Consider the following 18,710-nt stretch of genomic DNA (forward strand, 5'->3'; position numbering starts at 1 on the left):
AACCAGTCTGAGGGGGGAGCCCTGAACATTTCATAACTTTGTTTATGGCCCAGTTTCTTGCTGCAGTGAGTGAATGGTCAGTGGTTGAGCTCAGTGATTTTGTGCTGAGGGAAGAGAAGGAGAATGGCTTTGCAAAGGAGATGGCACTGTCAAGTGACTGTGTGTTAATGGCAGTGTAATTGCTGTCCTGGCCCTGTGAAACGACACTGGTTTGTATCCAACAGCAACAGTTTTCTCAGTTTTTAAGAAATTTCTCTCATCACTACAGTTGGGGCTTCTGTGGATCCTGCTGGAGTCACCATGATGGATTCCATAAAAATTTACGGCAAAACCAAAGAGCAGTTTGGCTGGCCTGATGAGCCCCCCGAGGACTTCCCGTCTGCTTCCGTGAGCAACGTTTGTCCCCCAAACCTCAACCAAGGGAATGGCACTGGGGACACGGAGTCAGCTGCCCCTGCTGCTGCCAGTGGGACTGTCCTGGAGAGGTATTTCCACAGTCTTTCTTTGATTTCTTCTTGGAAATGGGTCGTTGTTGTGACGGGCACTTGGGTGCACTTGTGTGCTTTTCCTAAGTGGGAGAACTGGAGGGAATTAGTGAGTTGTTCTGACTGCCTTACAAAGCAGCAACTGAAAACAGTGATTATCTGGGTAGGAGGGTTAGTGGTGGCTCTTGGTTGATCTGGTGCAGTAGATGGGTAGATCTGTGTGCATGCTTGTGCTGCCTAGTTCATGTTTTAGCAGTCTCGAGGAGCTCAAAGGAATTTCTGCTGCCTTGGTACATTCTCTCATTTCAAGCTGGCCCTTTTTCATTATCTAGAGCTCGCAAAGGTCAGGCTTCTCTGAAGTTAAGCTCAGTTTTGAGGAGGGCTTTGTGTGTGACCCTTCCTTAGGCTCGTGGCTCCCACCAACTTGCCCTGTAGCCCACATGCCTCAGGCTGAACTGTTGTGCTGGGGAACGTGTTTGGTTTTCCCCCTTATCCCTGCTGAGAGCCAAACCCCAAGGTTTATTCACCTTTAGTGAATAAATAGAACTTGTGTTCATTCTTCTATCCACGCTGTGTTTTGCTTTGAGCTCATACAGTCTGTGTCATAAGGGTTGTAGAAAGCAGCAAGGACAGGAGGGAAACAGCTCAAAGAGGAACTGGTACTGCTGAAAAATGAGCATTTTAAAGGATACATACACTGCTCCACTGGGAGGAAGTGGTGGTTAAGTTTGTCTGACTGAAATTCTCGGGTAAAGGGTCAGGGCTTGAAGTGCCAGTCAGGCCCAGTTGAGGGACCTGTTCAGCCACCCTTTAATATTTTGTCTAATAGTACGTGGGATTTTTTCCTGTGTTTATTTTCCCTTTCCTTCCCTCCTCTGCTGTGACATCCCCACAAGATGTCCCTCTTGGCATGGACATGCTCTCTGGTTTTCCAGAGCAGTGGGATTATATTCTAAAAATTCAGATAAAAAAAACTATTCTTCCTATTTGGTGTTGGCTTCTAAAGGGCCTCTGGAGTAGGAACAGCTAATGGCAGGCAGGAGGCAGCTTTTCTATCCAAGTTTGGTGTCTGAACTCGAATTTAAGCCTGGGTGGTGCTTTAAGTGGTGCTTTAAGTGGTGCTTGGCTTCTCTGTGTGAGGTGACCTGGCTCCTCTCTGTCTTTGTTTTGCTCCAGACCGGTGTGTGCTGCCCAGGTAGAAAGACCCTGCTTAGACTGACGCTCCCCCAGCTTCCTGATTTCCCCATTTAATTTGCCTTTTGCTTAGAATGTGTTCTAGGGAGTTTTTCTGTGAGCTTTACACATTTTTTTTTTTTTTCCTTTTTCTTTGCTCCCCCAAAGTTCTGACACTGAGTCCCTAACCACTCTGGACCGGTTAGTATGGCATCCTTTTCTCTGCACGAATGAGTGTGTGTCAGAGAGACAGAACACATGGTGTGGCTTTTGGTGACTGGGGTTTTTTTGTTTTCCAAGTGACATTTGCTTCTTTACATTCTGGTCATTGCATGGCAGATGGTTTAGCAAATGTAAAGATGAGGTGGTTTGCAGATTTTTGCTGTACACAGCGCAACTGTTGCTCGTTTGACAGACTCCTCTCTGCTTTGTTCCTTACTTGCGCCTTCTTATCCCACTTCTATTCCCCCCAAGCTTTATGAGGGTGGCTGTGGGGAGGGGGATGTTATTTATCACTACCACACCAGACAATTGTTCCTTCTGCCTCATATCCAATCCTACAGTGTTATTTCTCCCCTTAATGCTCTCTCTTCCCTGCTTTTTCCTGTATCTTCCTGCTCCTTCTGGTGTGTCAGGTGGCATTTCAGGTAGTTCTACCTGGGGGTATGGAGCGCTGCTACAGGGACTTTGCAGCCACTTGTAAATCAGGTTTTCCCTCGGGAGGAGTGTTTTCCCAGCCTGCCTTCCCACTGTCCAGAGCTTGAACCTCAGCATCCCTCCTCGCTTGGGGTCACACCCAGTGCTCCGAGTTAATTTCCCTCTGGAATATTTTGTGCTGAAACTCCAAACTGGAAAGAGCAACCTGTGTGAAAATAGCAAGCGAGTAGAATGTTGCTCCCTAGCAAAGTCGGTTCCGCTTTTTCCCATGTGTCATAGCCAGCCTTGATCTGCAGTCATCTGTACGTCTGGGGGCCATGGTGAATTGGGACTGTCAAGACAATCCAAGTTATCCCTGCTGCAGGCTGCGTAAGGAAATGTTTTATCCTCTTTGGGAGAGAAAAGCCCCTGTCTTTCAGCTGTGGATTATTAAAGCAGTCCTAAGTTTGTCTGTGAGCGTGAGCCAGGTTTAACTCTGGTCTGTAACACAATGAAATGATATGCATGGTGCCTGTGGCAGGTTTTATCATGCTTTGATTTTGTACTTGGCATTCGTTAGCTGTCTCTGAGCTACTCATGACTGTAGCCCGCATAAAGCAAAGTGCTAAGGAGAGAGAAGGGTTGCTGTACTCAAGCCTGCTTTCCTCTCTCCCTCCAGGCTAGTAGTGAGTTCTTTAGAAGCGCTGGAAAGCTGCTTTGCTGTGGGACCAGTCAACGAGAAGGCAAGTAACTTTCTGAATACATTCCTGAGCTTTGGAGCTGGGGAAGGAGGGGCGAGCTCAGCACTACCTCCTGCAGCCCCGGGGGCCTGATAGGAGCAGAGCCGCATCCCTTTTGCTCAGAGCACTGATCTGAAAGTTGCCTTAGCCAAAAGCATTTGAAACTAGTTTAGAATGACAATTGGCATTTGCATTTAGCGCTGGTGGGCTTGTTGTGCTGAGGAGTGAGGAGTGACCTCGTTTACAGAAACAGCAGGGTAGCAGCCCATAAATCTCTAAAGGACTTCTCTTATGTAGACATGTGAAATGTTCCCTAAATGTCTAACAGTAAATCAGAGGAGGCTGTCAAAAGGGTATTGAGGGGAGGGAGCTGCAGGTACTCTGAGTGATGGTGAATATACTGAATAATGGGGTTTGTCTGTTCTTAGGAGAAGAATAAGATTGCAGCTCAGGAACTGGCTACTGTGCTGCTGTCCATGCCAGCCCCTTCCAGCGTGCAGCAGCAGACCAAGAGCCTCCTGGCCAGCTTGCACACCAGCCGTTCAGCCTACCACAACCACAAGGTACTGCCCAGGGCATGAGGATCTGGGGGCTCCTGGAACTTGCCAGGTCATAGCTGAGGTGCAGCACAGCCCTAGAGAGCCCTTCCTCCATGCAGTACAAGCCTCCTGCCTCATCTCCCTTTAGCTCCTGCTGCCTGCCCTGCTGGCTTTTGTGTTTCACCAGAGTTGTGTGATTCTGTGACCCTTTAGGATTAGTTGTCCTTCCTTAGATGACAAGTGCCGGATTTCCGCAGGATCTGCCCCGTTGTTGTACTTCAGCTTCTTCCTCGTGCTCAGTCAGTTGTTTTTCTTTGCCTGTGTTATCTTTCACTCTACAGGATCAAGCACTACTGAGCAAAGCCATTCAGTATTTGACTTCCTCAACCAAAGAAGGAAAGGACCTTGATCCCGAGGTGTTCCAGAGGCTGGTCATCACTGCTCGATCCATTGCTATTATGAGACCCAACAATCTGGTTCACTACACGGAATCAAAGCTGCCACAGCTGGAAACAGGTAGATAAGTCTGTAATTTTCTCTAAGTTTCTGTTGTGATAATTGAAGCTGTGCTGGGGTGTTGGGTTTCTAGTGACAGGGAATGTATTTTGACACGTTTGGTAGGTGTGTGATATCCTGGTGGTGAGAACATCAAAGCCTCTGAAAAAAGCCATTTCAAATAAACTTGGTGTTACCCTCATTAAGGCTTTCCCCTGCACATTTCTGAGAGGTGTTTTTTAATCTGTGCAGAGAGTGAAGAAGGGCAGGAGGCCCAGAAGCACACAGAAGGAGAGGGCTGCACCTTCATTACCCAGCTGGTGAACCACTTCTGGAAGCTCCATGCATCAAAACCCAAAAACGCCTTCCTGGCCCCTGCCTGCCTGCCAGGTGGGAGAGCTCTTCCTTCGCTATTGGCAAGCCTGTGTCTTCTGAAGGGGCCTGATTTAAGTTTGTAAGCAGGGAAAATGACTTGTTCAGTGCTAGTGGTGCACTGAGAGCTTTGTGATGTGGAGCTGCGAATTCTGCTCCGAAGCTTTTGTTCAGGGGGATGTGCATTGTGCCAGGAAAAAGGGACTGATGATTGATTTACCCACATTTGGCTTTGTGGGTGGTGGTAGAGGATATTCAGTGGTGCTGGTATATGGAGTTCACAATATTCCATCAGACAGGCAAAGCTGGCTCAGTCTGGACTGAAAATCAATATATTTGTGCTGTTAACATTGTGCCTGGAAATCTGCAAACAAAATGCTTCCTGCAGTGCCTCACTCTGTGCTGAAATACAGAGAGAGCTGATTCCAGTCCTGCTTTTATTCCTCTCAGGTCTCACTCACGTTGAAGCCACAGTCAATGCTTTGGTGGATATTATCCATGGATACTGCACATGTGAGCTGGACTGTATCCATACAGCATCCAAGATCTACATGCAGATGTTGCTTTGCCCAGTACGTTATCTTGCTCCGCTCTCTAATTGCACCAGGGGAGGTTTAGGTTGGACATCAGGAAAAATTCCTTCATGGAAAGGGTTGTCCAGCCTGCCACAGGCTGCCCAGAGCACTTCTTGAGTCACTGCCTCTGGAGGGATTTAAAAGTGTAGATGTGGCACCTGGGGACATGGGTTAGGGGGATTGGCAGTGTTTGGTTTATGGCTGGACTCGATCTCAGAGGGCTTTTTGAACCTAAGTGTTGCTATGATTCTATAATGTGAAAATAATTAAATGTGGGTAGAACAAGAATACGTAGTACAGACACAAAATGCAGCCAAAAGCACCCAGCCAGAGCTGAATCAAGGAGAATTCTCTCTCTCCTTGTGTTCCAGTAATGTTTGCCATGTGCTGCATGTGAAATTACAAGTGTTGCTCTGTGGCTCCTGAGGGAAACAGGGAGCTGAGGCAGCGCCTTGTGCCCTACATGAGCCATGGCCAAGGAGAGTCACAAGTGTATTTTTAGCCATCTTTCCCAATGCTGTGAATAAGGACTGAGAGCTTCAGCAGTGTAATGATGAACTGTTAACCCTGCAGGACCCAGCAGTGAGCTTTTCCTGCAAGCAAGCTTTGATCAGGGTGCTGAGACCACGGAACAAGCGGAGACATGTGACCCTGCCATCGTCCCCTCGCAGCAACACTCCCATGGGTATGCCAGGGCATCCCTCTGCCTTCAGACCAGCAAGGCCTTCTTGACTGGTCAGAAAGGACAGGAAAAATAAAAGTAGTCTTGTTATAAATCAGGACGTAAAAAAGACTAAAATCAGCCTTTTTCTTTTGCTCTTCCTTGCCCCTTAAACCCCTTTTAAAAATTTTATTTAATAAATGCTCACCTTTTTGTTGATATTCTGGGATTCAAAGAGGATATCTCTCTGATTATCCCCTTTCTGATATCTCCCCTTTCAGCGACAGGAAAATCTGATCATTTTATCTAGAGAGCAGTAATCCAGAGTTAGTATTTCTATGCATGTTTGCAGGGTCTAATAAATCAGTCAAAGATGTGTGCAGACCAGAATTAGAGCATCAGAGCTCCATCCAAGAGAGGCTTTTTAGTATTGAAGCAAATTCTAGGTGTCAGGGAGTCTCTTGGTAACTGGGGGTAGCTTGGGTTTTTCCCAGCATTAACTGCCTCACTTGGGATGGGATGAGCTGTGCATTTATGAACTCATGCTCTGCCACTCAGGAGATAAGGATGATGATGATGATGACGATGCAGAAGACAAACTGCAGAGCTCTGGGATAGCAAATGGAGAGCACATCCGACAGGAGAGCCAGGAGCAGAGCGAGGTGGATCACGGGGACTTTGAGATGGTGGTGAGTCCAGAGCTTCTTGTTGGAGCCTTTGAAGTGTGTTAGGACTTGAGTTAAATTTAGTTCTGATGAACCTGCTTGTAGTGCTCCATTACTGGTGGTGGTCTGGGGAAAGCTCTCACTGTGTTTCCTCTCCACAGTCCGAATCCATGGTTTTGGAGACTTCTGAGAATGTGAATAATGGGAACCCTTCTCCTCTGGAGGCTCTCCTGGCTGGAGCAGAGGGCTTCCCTCCGATGCTGGATATCCCTCCAGATGCAGATGATGAGACAATGGTGGAATTGGCTATTGCCCTGAGCCTGCAACAGGATCAGCAAGGTCAGATGTGGGCATTGTTGGCAGGCAAAAGGGGGATGGAATCTGGGAAACTGGGAAAGAAATGAAGCAAAGCTGTTGGTGTCACCACCAGTGAACCAAAGACAGCAGAACTATGAAATGTACAGAAAATGCCAGAACTAGCTACATTCTCTAAAAGAAAGATGCTCATAACTTGTGCTCTGCTTGCAGGGAGCAGCAGCAGTGCCCTTGGACTGCAGAGCTTAGGACTGTCTGGCCAAGCTCCCAGCTCCTCCTCGCTGGACGCCGGAACGCTCTCAGACACAACGGCATCAGGTAACTGTTTACTGCAAGGAATCAGCTTTTTCAGATTTTGACCGAAATAATGCCTTAAAATTGGTTTGCAGATATGGTTTGGAAGAGCCAATTATTACTCTTGGCTTCTTGTATTTATGAGAGTGTACTTACAGCTTTTCCCTGCTTTGATGGACTCTCACTGTAGACTTGTGAGGAAGTTATTTCCTCTCTTTAAACTAAAGCAGACAAAACAAAGCATGTGCTGTATTTCCCTTGCATTTATAAACAACCAGACACTGTTCTTTAGGTACCTGTGCATGCCTGTGTGTTGGATGAGAAGGTTTCCTCTCGGGATGTCTCTCCTCCACTGCTTTCAGCAGCCTTAATTGTCCTGCTGCTCGCCCCAAGCTCCCTTTCCGTTTGTAGCTGAGCCCAAACCCAAAGCCCGATTCCCGCGGCCCTTCCCCATAGCGTGAGCGTCGTTTGCGGTTGTTCCCAGGCAGTGTTTTTACTTGTAACAGCTCTCTTTATTCTCTTAGCTCCAGCGTCCGACGACGAGGGCAGCACGGCGGCCACGGACGGCTCGACGCTGCGGACATCGCCCGCGGAGCACGGCGGCAGCGTGGGCTCGGAGAGCGGCGGCAGCGCCGTGGACTCGGTGGCCGGGGAGCACAGCGGTGAGTGAGCCTTGCTGCACCCCTGCTGCACCCCCTGCTGCACCCTGCTGCACCCCTGCTGCACCCCGCTCCTTCCCTGCTGCACCCCTGCTCCTTCCCTGCTGCACCCCCTGCTGCACCCCCTGCTGCACCCCGCTCCTTCCCTGCTGCACCCCGCTCCTTCCCTGCTGCACCCTGCTCCTTCCCTGCTGCACCCCTGCTCCTTCCCTGCTGCACCCCACTCCTTCCCTGCTGCACCCCACTCCTTCCCTGCTGCACCCTGCTGCACCCTGCTCCTTCCCTGCTGCACCCCTGCTCCTTCCCTGCTGCACCCTCTGCTGCACCCTGCTGCACCCTGCTGCACCCTGCTCCTTCCCTGCTGCACCCCGCTGCACCCTGCTGCACCCCCTGCTGCACCCTGCTGCACCCCCTGCTGCACCCTGCTCCTTCCCTGCTGCACCCCCTGCTGCACCCTGCTGCACCCCCTGCTGCACCCCCTGCTGCACCCTGCTCCTTCCCTGCTGCACCCCTGCTCCTTCCCTGCTGCACCCCCTGCTGCACCCCCTGCTGCACCCCGCTCCTTCCCTGCTGCACCCCGCTCCTTCCCTGCTGCACCCTGCTCCTTCCCTGCTGCACCCCGCTCCTTCCCTGCTGCACCCCTGCTCCTTCCCTGCTGCACCCTGCTCCTTCCCTGCTGCACCCCTGCTCCTTCCCTGCTGCACCCCACTCCTTCCCTGCTGCACCCCACTCCTTCCCTGCTGCACCCTGCTGCACCCTGCTCCTTCCCTGCTGCACCCCTGCTCCTTCCCTGCTGCACCCTCTGCTGCACCCTGCTGCACCCTGCTGCACCCTGCTCCTTCCCTGCTGCACCCCGCTGCACCCTGCTGCACCCCCTGCTGCACCCTGCTGCACCCCCTGCTGCACCCTGCTCCTTCCCTGCTGCACCCCCTGCTGCACCCTGCTGCACCCCCTGCTGCACCCTGCTGCACCCCCTGCTGCACCCTGCTCCTTCCCTGCTGCACCCTGCTCCTCCCTGCTGCACCCTGCTCCTTCCCTGCTGCACCCTGCTCCTCCCTGCTGCACCCCGTGCTGCACCCTGCTGCACCACTGCTGCACCACTGCTGCACCCTGCTGCACCACTGCTGCACCCTGCTCCTTCCCTGCTGCACTCCTGCTGCACCCTGCTCCTTCCCCGCTGCACCCCGCTGCACCCTGCTGCACCCTGCTCCTTCCCTGCTGCACCCTGCTCCTTCCCTGCTGCACCCCTGCTGCACCCCTGCTGCACCCTGCTCCTTCCCTGCTGCACCCCTGCTGCACCCTGCTCCTTCCCTGCTGCACCCCTGCTGCACCACTGCTCCTTCCCTGCTGCACCCTGCTCCTTCCCTGCTGCACCCCTGCTGCACCCCTGCTGCACCCTGCTCCTCCCTGCTGCATCCTGCTGCACCCTGCTCCTTCCCTGCTGCACCCTGCTCCTCCCTGCTGCACCCCGTGCTGCACCCTGCTGCACCACTGCTGCACCACTGCTGCACCCTGCTCCTTCCCTGCTGCACCCTGCTGCACCACTGCTGCACCCTGCTCCTTCCCTGCTGCACCCCGCTCCTTCCCTGCTGCACCCTGCTCCTTCCCTGCTGCACCCCGTGCTGCACCCTGCTGCACCACTGCTGCACCACTGCTGCACCACTGCTGCACCCTGCTCCTTCCCTGCTGCACTCCTGCTGCACCCTGCTCCTTCCCCGCTGCACTCCGCTGCACCCTGCTGCACCCTGCTCCTTCCCTGCTGCACCCTGCTCCTTCCCTGCTGCACCCCTGCTCCTCCCTGCTGCACCCCTGCTGCACCCCTGCTGCACCCCTGCTGCACCCTGCTCCTTCCCTGCTGCACCCCTGCTGCACCCTGCTCCTTCCCTGCTGCACTCCTGCTGCACCCTGCTCCTTCCCTGCTGCACCCTGCTCCTTCCCTGCTCCTTCCCTGCTCCTTCCCTGCTCCTTCCCTGCTCCTTCCCTGCTTCTTCCCTGCTGCACCCCACTGCACCCTGCTCCTTCCCTGCTGCCACAGCCTTGCCCACCATGGGAGCATGTGGGTGATTCCTGGCCCAGAGAAAATCTCAGTTCCCAGTGGCTGCTGCCATCCATCATTTTGTGGGTTCTGCCCAAGTGCCCACAGGTGCAATATTGGCTGCTTTTCATGGGTCTCTGGAAGTGTGGAGTCTGCAGCAAGTTTTGCTGCGCTGTAATAACAGAATAATCAAATCCCAGAATGGTTTGGGTGGGAAGGGACCTTAAAGATCATCTTGTACCAACCCCAAGGCAGGGACAGCTCCCGCTGTCCCAGGCTGCTCCAAGCCCCATCCAACCTGGCCTTGCACACTGCCAGGGATGGAGCAGCCACAGCTTCTCTGGGCACCCTGTGCCAGGGCTTCACCACCCTCTGAGTAAAGAAATTCTTCCTAATATCCCATTTAACCCTGCCCTTGTTCAGCTTAAAGCCCCTGGTCCTGTCACTCTCTCCCCATATTACAAGTCCCTCTCCCTCCTCTTCATAAGTAGCATAAGTACCCAGTACTCTTTAAGGTACTGGGAGGCCACATCAAGGTCTCCCTGGAGCCTTTGCCTCTCAGAATGCCTAGAGCAAGACTGAGAGAATTCACTATGCTGCTGGGTAAGTTTGGATGAGATAGGATCAATTCCTCCCTTTTTCGTTTGGGACTGATACCCAGGTAAAATTATCACAGACTCTTATTTAAAAAGTTGTCTGCACTGCCCATCCAAGCCTTGTCTGAGTCAGTTTGAATGACTTCTGTGGGATCAGTTCAGTTTGGGCCACAAACATGAGGCTGGCAAATAAAAGATTTCTACAGATGCCTCTTCAGCCTCTCTTGTAGCTTTAAGAAGAGGACCGAAGCCAGCATCTCCTCAGAACCACGAGTCCAAAGTACAGCTCAGCTGTGCTGGTGGATAGGAAGCAGGCAAGGTGCTTGTTGAGTTGTGCTGACATTGTCTTTTCCTCTTTTCCTTTCCTTTCCCAGTGTCTGGCCGGAGCAGTGCCTACGGGGACACGACAGCCGAGGGCCACCCGGCGGGGCCGGGCAGCGTCAGCTCCAGCACCGGCGCCATCAGCACCACCACGGGCCAGCAGGAGGGAGAGGGCTCCGAGGGGGAAGGGGAGGCAGAGGGGGACGTCCACACCAGCAACAGGCAAGAGGCTTTGTTTCCTCTTCAGGAGTAACACCGGTGCTCTGGGGGTGTTTGCAGAGGAGGGGGCTGCTGGAATTCCGGGAGCGCGATTTGCGACCGCTGGGTAACGAAAGTGAGAAGTCAGAAACACAGACTAGAGCAAACTGCCAAATCATGGAATCATGGAATATCCTGAGCTGGAAGGCACCCACAAGGATCATCCAGTCCCAACCCCTGGCCCTGCACAGACCCCCCCAACAACCCCACCCTGGGCATCCCTGGCAGCGCTGCCCAAATGCTCCTGGAGCTCTGGCAGCCTCGGGGCCGTGCCCATTCCCTGGGGAGCCTGGGCAGTGCCCAGCACACTTTGTGCAATCACCACATAATGTGGTGCACACACCCAGTGTGTGTCCCACAAAACTGCTGCCTCTAGGAAGTGATGGAAAAATCCTGCATGAATCTAGTTAACACAGAATCACTGAGATCTTGGGAGCCTGTGAAAGTCACTGTTAGGACAGGAGCGTGTGCAAGAGTCCTTTGGGAGCATGGGCGGTTTTTCATCCTGTGGGAGCTCAGTCCCTTCTCCAGTGCAGTGTGGAGCTGATTTGCAGGATGTTTCCATGCAGTTGCAGTCTCCAGGTGGCCAGGCCTAGGCAGGAGGGCTCCATTGTCAGAGGTGCTCTGCATCTTTGGCATCACTTCCCTGAGAAGTCTGAGGGAGCCCTCTCCTCCCTGAGAGGATTTGATGATTTAGGGTTTCTGGGGCAGATTGCAGTGCTGTGAGGGAGGTCCTGCTGGGTGTGATGTGTTCTGTGGCGTGTCTCACTCCTGCCTCTGAACCCCCAGGCTGCACATGGTCCGGCTGATGCTGCTGGAGAGGCTGCTGCAGAATTTGCCCCAGCTGAGGAACGTGGGAGGGGTCCGGGCCATCCCCTACATGCAGGTGAGTGGGGAGGGCTCAGAGTTGAGCCCTAATCGAACTGGTCACTGCTTTCTGTTTGCACGTGCTTTTCTCTTGCTGCCCAGTCACAGTGTGAGTCCATCTGTTGCTCAGCATTCCTTACCACAGATTTTTGCTGGACGTGTGCCCTTTCTCAGTGTGACTTTACAGCTGACTGAGGAGCCTGAGGGCTCCAGTCCTTGAGCTCCAGTGTGGTGGGGAAGGTCTTTGGGGTTTATACTGAATGTTCATATTAGGGTGTGATGGCACAGGCTGGATTTGGGAAAGAACACAGATAAATCAAGATAAAATCTGTGTTGTTTTGTGAAAGGTAACTATTTATCTTGAAAACATGGAAACTGCCCTCTAATAATTCTCTTGACTGCTCTTCCCAGGTTATTCTGATGCTCACAACAGATCTAGATGGAGATGATGAGAAAGACAAGGGAGCTTTGGATAACCTCCTGTCCCAGCTGATTGCAGAGCTGGGCATGGACAAAAAGGTAAAGTGCAGTGTGGGCACATGCTCTGAATCTGCTCCTTCTGGACAAGGTTTCTTTCCATGGAGGAATTAAATGCTTGGGAGTTACAGAAACATTGCTGTGTGGATGTGTTCAGGCAGTTTATTCCTCTTGCCCCCTTTCACATAAGGTAGAAAATGACATGAGTGGAACTCCCACTGTTTCCTGGGTTTGGCATCCAAAAGTGAGCATGAAAATTTGTTTTGCTGGAATTAAACTCTGAGAACAGCCATGATCAGTAAATGCATGATTGACATATGTAGCTTTTCATTTGTGTGGGACTGTTCCCTGGCAGCCAGGCCACTGCCTACCCTTCTACTGAGGCATTTGTGCTGCTTTTTTAGTCTTACTGCTTGAGCTTAAATTAGAAATGCTTCCCGAGGATCAGAGCACTGAACTTGAGAGGCTTGGGACACTGCTCAGCTCTGGGATTTAACAAGCAGGATGTGTCTTCTCTTGCAGGATGTGTCCAAGAAGAACGAGCGCTCCCCCGTGAACGAGGTGCACTTGGTGGTGATGAGGCTGCTCAGTGTGTTCATGTCCAGAACCAAGTCAGGATCCAAGACTTCCATTTGTGAGGTACATTCTCCAAATTGCTTTGTCAGGGGATGGTTTTGTCCCCCCTCTGCTCAGCTCTCACAAGACCCCACCTGGAGCATTGCACACAGTTCTGGTGTTCCCAACATGAGAATGTGTGGAACTGTTGGAGAAAGTGCAGAGGAGGCCACGGAGTTGCTCAGGGGACTGGAGCAACTCCCCTATGGAGACAGGCTGGGAAAGCTGGGAATGTTCAGCCTGCAGAATGTTGTGTGGAGACATCAGAGCACCTTCCATGGTCTGAAGAGGCTTCAGGGAAGCCAGAGAGGGACTGTTCATCAGGAACTGGAGTGACAGGACAAGGGGGAATGGATTCAGACTGAAAGAGAGGAAATTTAGGTCAGATATTGGGAAGAAATTCCTCCCTATGAGGGTGGAGATTGCCCAGAGAAGCTGTGGCTGGAAGTGTCCAAGGCCAGGTTTGACAGGGCTTGGAGCAACCTTGGATCGTGGAAGGTGTCCCTGCCCATGGCAGGGGTCGGAATGGGATGGTGTTTAAGGTCCCTTCCCACCCAAACCATTCCATGATTCCATGATGTGCTTGGGGGACTTTTGTCCATCAAAAAGCTGCTAACTGAAAAATCCTGCAGAGGGCTTTAGAAAAATTTACAGGGAACCTGTAATGTTACCTGACTCTTGTGGAAAAAGAGTTTTGAGACTGGGACTGGAGGAAGCAGCCATGTAAAGACAAGTGGATGCTCTTGTTTTGTGCACAGTTTCAGACTGAGCTCAGGGCAGCACATTAATGATGTTACTTCAAACGGTCTGGCAGATTTTTCCCTTGCATCTTCCCAGTGCTGAAGGGGTTAAAGAGGATTTGTAATGTGATTATTGGAAAGCAATATGCTGCTGTGTCAACGTAAAAGTCGCTAAGAGGATTCCTTAGATATTTGTTGCTAAAAGGTACAGTAATAAGGCATAAAAAGCAGTATGTGTGGTGGGAAGGAGATTAATAAAAAAGCATAGAGGTTAAAAAATTTAGTCTGAACTGCATCAAATTTTAATGAGCTTATGAGCTGTGGGGTTTGTTTGGATTTACAGGGCTGCTTTAATAGTTTTATTTACAGTAGCTTTTTCTCCAGCCTTTGTTATTCACTTGAGCTTCCCACAGAAATCAAAGCTCCTCGTCTTGCAGAATGCAGGTGGAGCAATACCTGGGTGGAGCAGAGCCTGTGAGCGGCAGCTGCAACAGGGGACTCTTTCTCTGCCAGGATTCACGCCCAGCTGGCCAAATCCCAGATAAACAAATAGAAATCCCAACTTAAAAAAAAAAAAAAAAGAAGAGGGGGGAAAAAAAGGAAGGGAAAAAAGCCCTAGTCGTCTAATCCATAGCAGAGTGGCCTCTGGCACATGTGTCGAGGGGAGATTAGACTTAAGAGGAGATTTTATTTGTTTTCCTTTACTAAGCACTTGTTCAAAAGAGTCTCTGTAAATATTTGAGTTGCTTTTCATAAACACAAAAAAAACCAAAAAACCCCAACCTCAAACAAACCCCAAACTTAAAAGCTGCCTGCAAAGTTTCATCCAAACCTGCTCTCTTGCCCACACTGTCAGCAGGTGCTCAGGGCTGCCCCAGCTCTCCCCACTGCAGCTTCCCAGGTGTGTTCCTGACCCACCTCCTTCCCTCTGTTCCAGGCTTCCTCCCTGATCTCCAGTGCCACGGCAGCTGCCTTGCTGAGCTCTGGTGCTGTTGATTACTGTCTGCACGTGCTCAAGTCCCTGCTGGAGTACTGGAAGAGCCAGCAGAACGACGAGGAGCCTGTGGCCACCAGCCAGCTCCTGAAACCTCACACCACTTCCTCTCCCCCTGACATGAGCCCCTTTTTCCTCCGCCAGTACGTGAAGGTGAGTCCTGCCCCGTGCTGGGAGCTGGGCAGGGCCTGCACTGAGAGGAGGCTGCACAGAGCTGGGAAAAGCAGCCCTGCACAGCGAGTTTGCCCTTAGTAGAGCAGCCAAAATGCAGCTTTTAGCACAAAGTCACAACGGGGAGTGCTCCGAGTTCTCACAGGGCAGCCCAGCTCACTGCATCCTCCGGCGCACTCCCAACCCGGGTGTTCTGTGGAGCTGCTGTCCCTGTTCCTGGGAGAATTGTTAATCATCCTGAAGGGGAGCTGCTCCAGCCCCTGACTCCTTGTGCTTGGCAGGCAGAACTCCTGAACTTAGTGTGGCAAGGTAGTGGAGCAGTGGATGGGGATTTCCAGAGTAATTCCCAGGCTTGTTCCACCGCTGTGGTGCCTTTATGCCATGGGCTGGGGTTGGTACAGGTGCAGTGCAAAAAGCCTGATTACATGTAAGAATGTCTCCTAAGCTGAAATGCTTTATTACTCCAGACTGGCTTAGCTGCCATCCAGTTCAAGGCCTTGTGCAGGTTTTTATTCACCATTTGGGAACATTCTTTGGGCTGCAAAGGGGCAGAAATCCATTGTTTTTAGAAAATCAGCAAAAGCACCCTGTCACTCGTTGTGACACTGCTCTGGCTGTGCTCAGAGCCAGAGCCTGAGGGATTTCTCTTGCTTCCAGGGTCACGCTGCAGATGTTTTTGAGGCCTACACTCAGCTCCTGACAGAGATGGTGCTGCGCCTGCCCTACCAGATCAAGAAGATTGCGGACACAAACTCCCGCATCCCCCCGCCCATCTTCGATCACTCCTGGTTCTACTTTTTGTCTGAGGTAAGCAAGAACGTGATACACCTGCAGATTTCCACAAGGAAACTCCAGTAATGATTTCTTTCATGGGAGATATGAGCTTTTGCAGAGCTGATCTCGGCTCCATCTTGTATTTTTAATCCCCTTGAAAGAAGGTGAACTCTTGGTTTTGTGTTGTTCCTGTTGAACAGGAATCTGTAGGAAAACATACATGAAAAATAAGGTTGCTGTTATTTCCTGGAACTCAGTGGTTGCTGCCACAAAGCTTAGAGAGAAAACCTGCTGTGAGATGGAAAAATGTAACATTGAGCTCAGCGGTTGGAACTTGGGCCTTAAAAAAGAAATCAGGAAGATATTTGGAGTTTGTCTTCTCAGTTTGCTTCCTACTTTGCATAACAAGTTATCTTATATTTACACAAATACGAGATAGGATTTCTTAATTAGGCTTGGTTGGTTGTTTATTTGAGGTTGGAGATGACAAGGGGTGGTTTTCAGGACGCTGCAGTGTTTCTGTGCAACGTTTCTTCTGCCTGGGACTTACAGTACCTTAAAGCTGGGTGAATGCTTCTCTCATTTCTTTCCTTTTTGGAAGAAAACACACTTTCTTACTGCCCAGTGTGCCCCTGGTGAGCTCACTGCCCTGGCTTCTCTCTGCAGTACTTGATGATCCAACAGACGCCGTTCGTGCGCCGCCAGGTCCGCAAGCTGCTGCTGTTCATCTGCGGCTCCAAGGACAAGTACCGGCAGCTGCGGGACCTGCACACGCTGGACTCGCACGTGCGGGGCATCAAAAAGCTGCTGGAGGAGCAGGGCATCTTCCTGCGGGCCAGCGTGGTCACTGCCAGCTCGGGCTCTGCCCTGCAGTACGACACCCTGATCTCCCTGGTAAGGGAGGGGGCCGTGGAGTGGCGTTGGGGTGCCAGGAATGCTGATGTGCTGTTTGATCCCATCCCCTTGTGCCCACAGATGGAGCATTTAAAGGCTTGTGCAGAGATTGCCACGCAGAGAACAGTGAACTGGCAGAAATTCTGCATCAAGGATGACTGTGAGTTCTGTCTCGACAGGGTTTGGGGAGCAGTGGGGTTGTGGTTGGGATCAAGGCAGCTTGGATGGGGAGGCTCAGCAGAGAAGGGGAGACGCAGCTGAGAGCCTTGATAGGACTGAACTGTTTCCCGTACTAATTATCCCAGTGCCCTAATTGCATCTAGGCCTTGGCTAAGGAGCAAAATACAGTGTAATGGATAACTTAGGGGAGCAGGAGATCTGTGTTCTCTTGCTTGTGCTGCTGCTGTCCCAGACAGTAATTTGGGATGAGCCACTTTCCCTGGTGCATCCCCATGTTAGGCTTCTGTTGTGTAAGGGCAGGACAGTTCTGGGAGTTTGGTCCTCATGTACAAAGGATTTTTGTTTAGGTTGGGGTTTTGGTTTTGTTTTTTCAATTCAGGCTGTAATGGCATGGAGCTGTGCCAAGGCAGGGTTAGGTTGGATATCAGGGAAGGTTCTTCCCCCACAGGGTGCTGGGCACTGCCCAGGCTCCCCAAGGAATGGTGACATTCCCAAGGCTGCCAGAGCTCCAGGAGCATTTGGACAATGCTCTCAGGGATGCCCTGGGTGGGATTGTTGGGGTGTCTGTACAGAACCAGGGGTTGGATTCTCTCCTTGTAGGCCCTTTCCAGCGCAGGATGTTCCATGATTCTGTGATTGAAACATTTTCTCCTTCCCTCCCCAGCGGTTCTCTATTTCCTGCTCCAAGTCAGCTTCCTGGTAGACGAAGGAGTGTCCCCGGTTCTCCTGCAGCTGTTGTCTTGTGCTCTGTGTGGCAGCAAAGTGCTGTCTGTGGCTTCATCCTCTGGATCTTCGAGCACCTCTTCCACCTCTGCCCCTGCAGCATCAGGCTCCGGGCAGGCGGCAGCACAGAGCAAATCCTCCACCAAAAAGAGCAAGAAAGAGGAAAAGGAAAAGGAGCGAGAGGGTGAGGGGCAGCTGGGCCCTGTCCTGTGGTTTTAGGGAGCAAGTCTGCTCCTCACAGCCTTTCTTACTCTGTTTAGAAAGAACTGGGTGATAAATTCCACTGTTGTGAAGGGTCAAGGCTCGTGGCAAGGGCCCCCACAGCCACAGTTAGGAGAGGGGAACAGTTTTCCCGTGTGTGGATGGGACTAAGGTGAAGCAGGTGTCCTGAGAGTTGGTCTGAAATCACATGCTGAGGACATCCCAAACTCACTGTGTTTTTTGCCTTGAGTGGGTCTGAAGTTGTCTAATGGTGTTACCTAATCTAGTGATGGAGCAGCTCCCACTTAACTTGCCTGTCCTGGGCTATTGGAGGCTGAAATGCTCATGAGGATTAAAACAAATCCTGGAGATGCACACCCAGTTAGCTCTACTCTTCAGGGATTGTGTTCAGACTTGTTTCCTCTGGCTGCCTTGGAAGCTCTGCTGGAGCCAGGGCTGCTGCTTAATGAATATCCACAGTCCTGGGAAAGTAATTAAGCTTCCCTATAAAAGTCACAGGCATAAATTCTCTCTTGGCTTTTCTTCAAGGAACCGCTTTGGCTTTCACCATCAGATGGTTCTCTGTGAGTCTTTTCAGTGCCTCATGGTCAATCCTTTTCTTTTTATCAGGATGTGTAGCACATTTCTCACATCCTCACTGGCAAGTTTTCCAGCAGTTTTTCTCCTGTTGGTCAGGAGTACTAGGTTATATTTCTGAAAAAGACAGGAATGTTAAACTTAACATTGGCATTTGTCTGTATAATCCTGGCTCTGTGATCTGTGAAATAGGAGAGTGGCCTGCCTGTGAGATGCTGCATTTCTGTTCTCCCTAAAGCCTTCCCTGTGTCCCTAGGTGAGGGTTCAGGCAGTCAGGAGGACCAGCTGTGTACAGCCCTGGTGAACCAGCTGAACAAGTTTGCTGACAAGGAGACCCTCATCCAGTTCCTGCGCTGCTTCCTGCTGGAATCCAACTCCTCCTCAGTGAGGTGGCAGGCCCACTGCCTGGCCCTGCACATCTACAGGTGAGCTGGGCAGCCTGGCCTTGGCCTTGGCCCTGCCCTGGGGCTGGGTCAGTGTCAGAGCCCCTCTCCTGAAGGACACTGGAGCCTACAGGTGTTGCCCCCCTGGAATTTCCCTCACTGGTTTGCAGTTACTGGGATGGAGGTAGAAGTTGTGACCTATCCATGATCAATCTCAGTTGTCATCTGCAAGGAGCATTTTATTTGTGTCTGCACAATCTGACTCCTGATGTGAC

At 51.5% G+C, this 18,710-nt stretch overlaps 1 protein-coding gene across 5 annotated transcripts in view; it reads left to right on the plus strand.

Moving 5' to 3' along the window:
• The window catches only part of UBR4 (ubiquitin protein ligase E3 component n-recognin 4), an 82,774-nt gene that overhangs the window by 31,268 nt on the left and 32,796 nt on the right, over positions 1–18,710 (plus strand). The window contains exons 49-70 of one of the 5 annotated variants that reach the window (XM_082295681.1): positions 269–485; positions 1,827–1,859; positions 2,974–3,037; positions 3,463–3,597; positions 3,915–4,089; positions 4,321–4,458; positions 4,891–5,012; positions 5,589–5,700; positions 6,235–6,365; positions 6,503–6,680; positions 6,870–6,974; positions 7,457–7,612; positions 10,615–10,783; positions 11,609–11,705; positions 12,098–12,205; positions 12,686–12,802; positions 14,456–14,665; positions 15,341–15,490; positions 16,124–16,351; positions 16,433–16,511; positions 17,196–17,438; positions 18,309–18,477. In XM_082295681.1, the coding sequence (XP_082151807.1) occupies positions 269–485; positions 1,827–1,859; positions 2,974–3,037; positions 3,463–3,597; positions 3,915–4,089; positions 4,321–4,458; positions 4,891–5,012; positions 5,589–5,700; positions 6,235–6,365; positions 6,503–6,680; positions 6,870–6,974; positions 7,457–7,612; positions 10,615–10,783; positions 11,609–11,705; positions 12,098–12,205; positions 12,686–12,802; positions 14,456–14,665; positions 15,341–15,490; positions 16,124–16,351; positions 16,433–16,511; positions 17,196–17,438; positions 18,309–18,477 (3,136 nt within the window). The remainder of the gene's footprint in view (positions 1–268; positions 486–1,826; positions 1,860–2,973; positions 3,038–3,462; positions 3,598–3,914; positions 4,090–4,320; positions 4,459–4,890; positions 5,013–5,588; positions 5,701–6,234; positions 6,366–6,502; positions 6,681–6,869; positions 6,975–7,456; positions 7,613–10,614; positions 10,784–11,608; positions 11,706–12,097; positions 12,206–12,685; positions 12,803–14,455; positions 14,666–15,340; positions 15,491–16,123; positions 16,352–16,432; positions 16,512–17,195; positions 17,439–18,308; positions 18,478–18,710) is intronic. The other 4 variants (XM_082295682.1, XM_082295683.1, XM_082295684.1 and 1 more) reach the window with 4 other exon arrangements.

This window comes from Coloeus monedula (genome assembly GCF_965178545.1).
Source record: "Coloeus monedula genome assembly, chromosome: 22".
In the NCBI taxonomy this organism is placed as follows: Eukaryota; Metazoa; Chordata; class Aves; order Passeriformes; family Corvidae; genus Coloeus; species Coloeus monedula.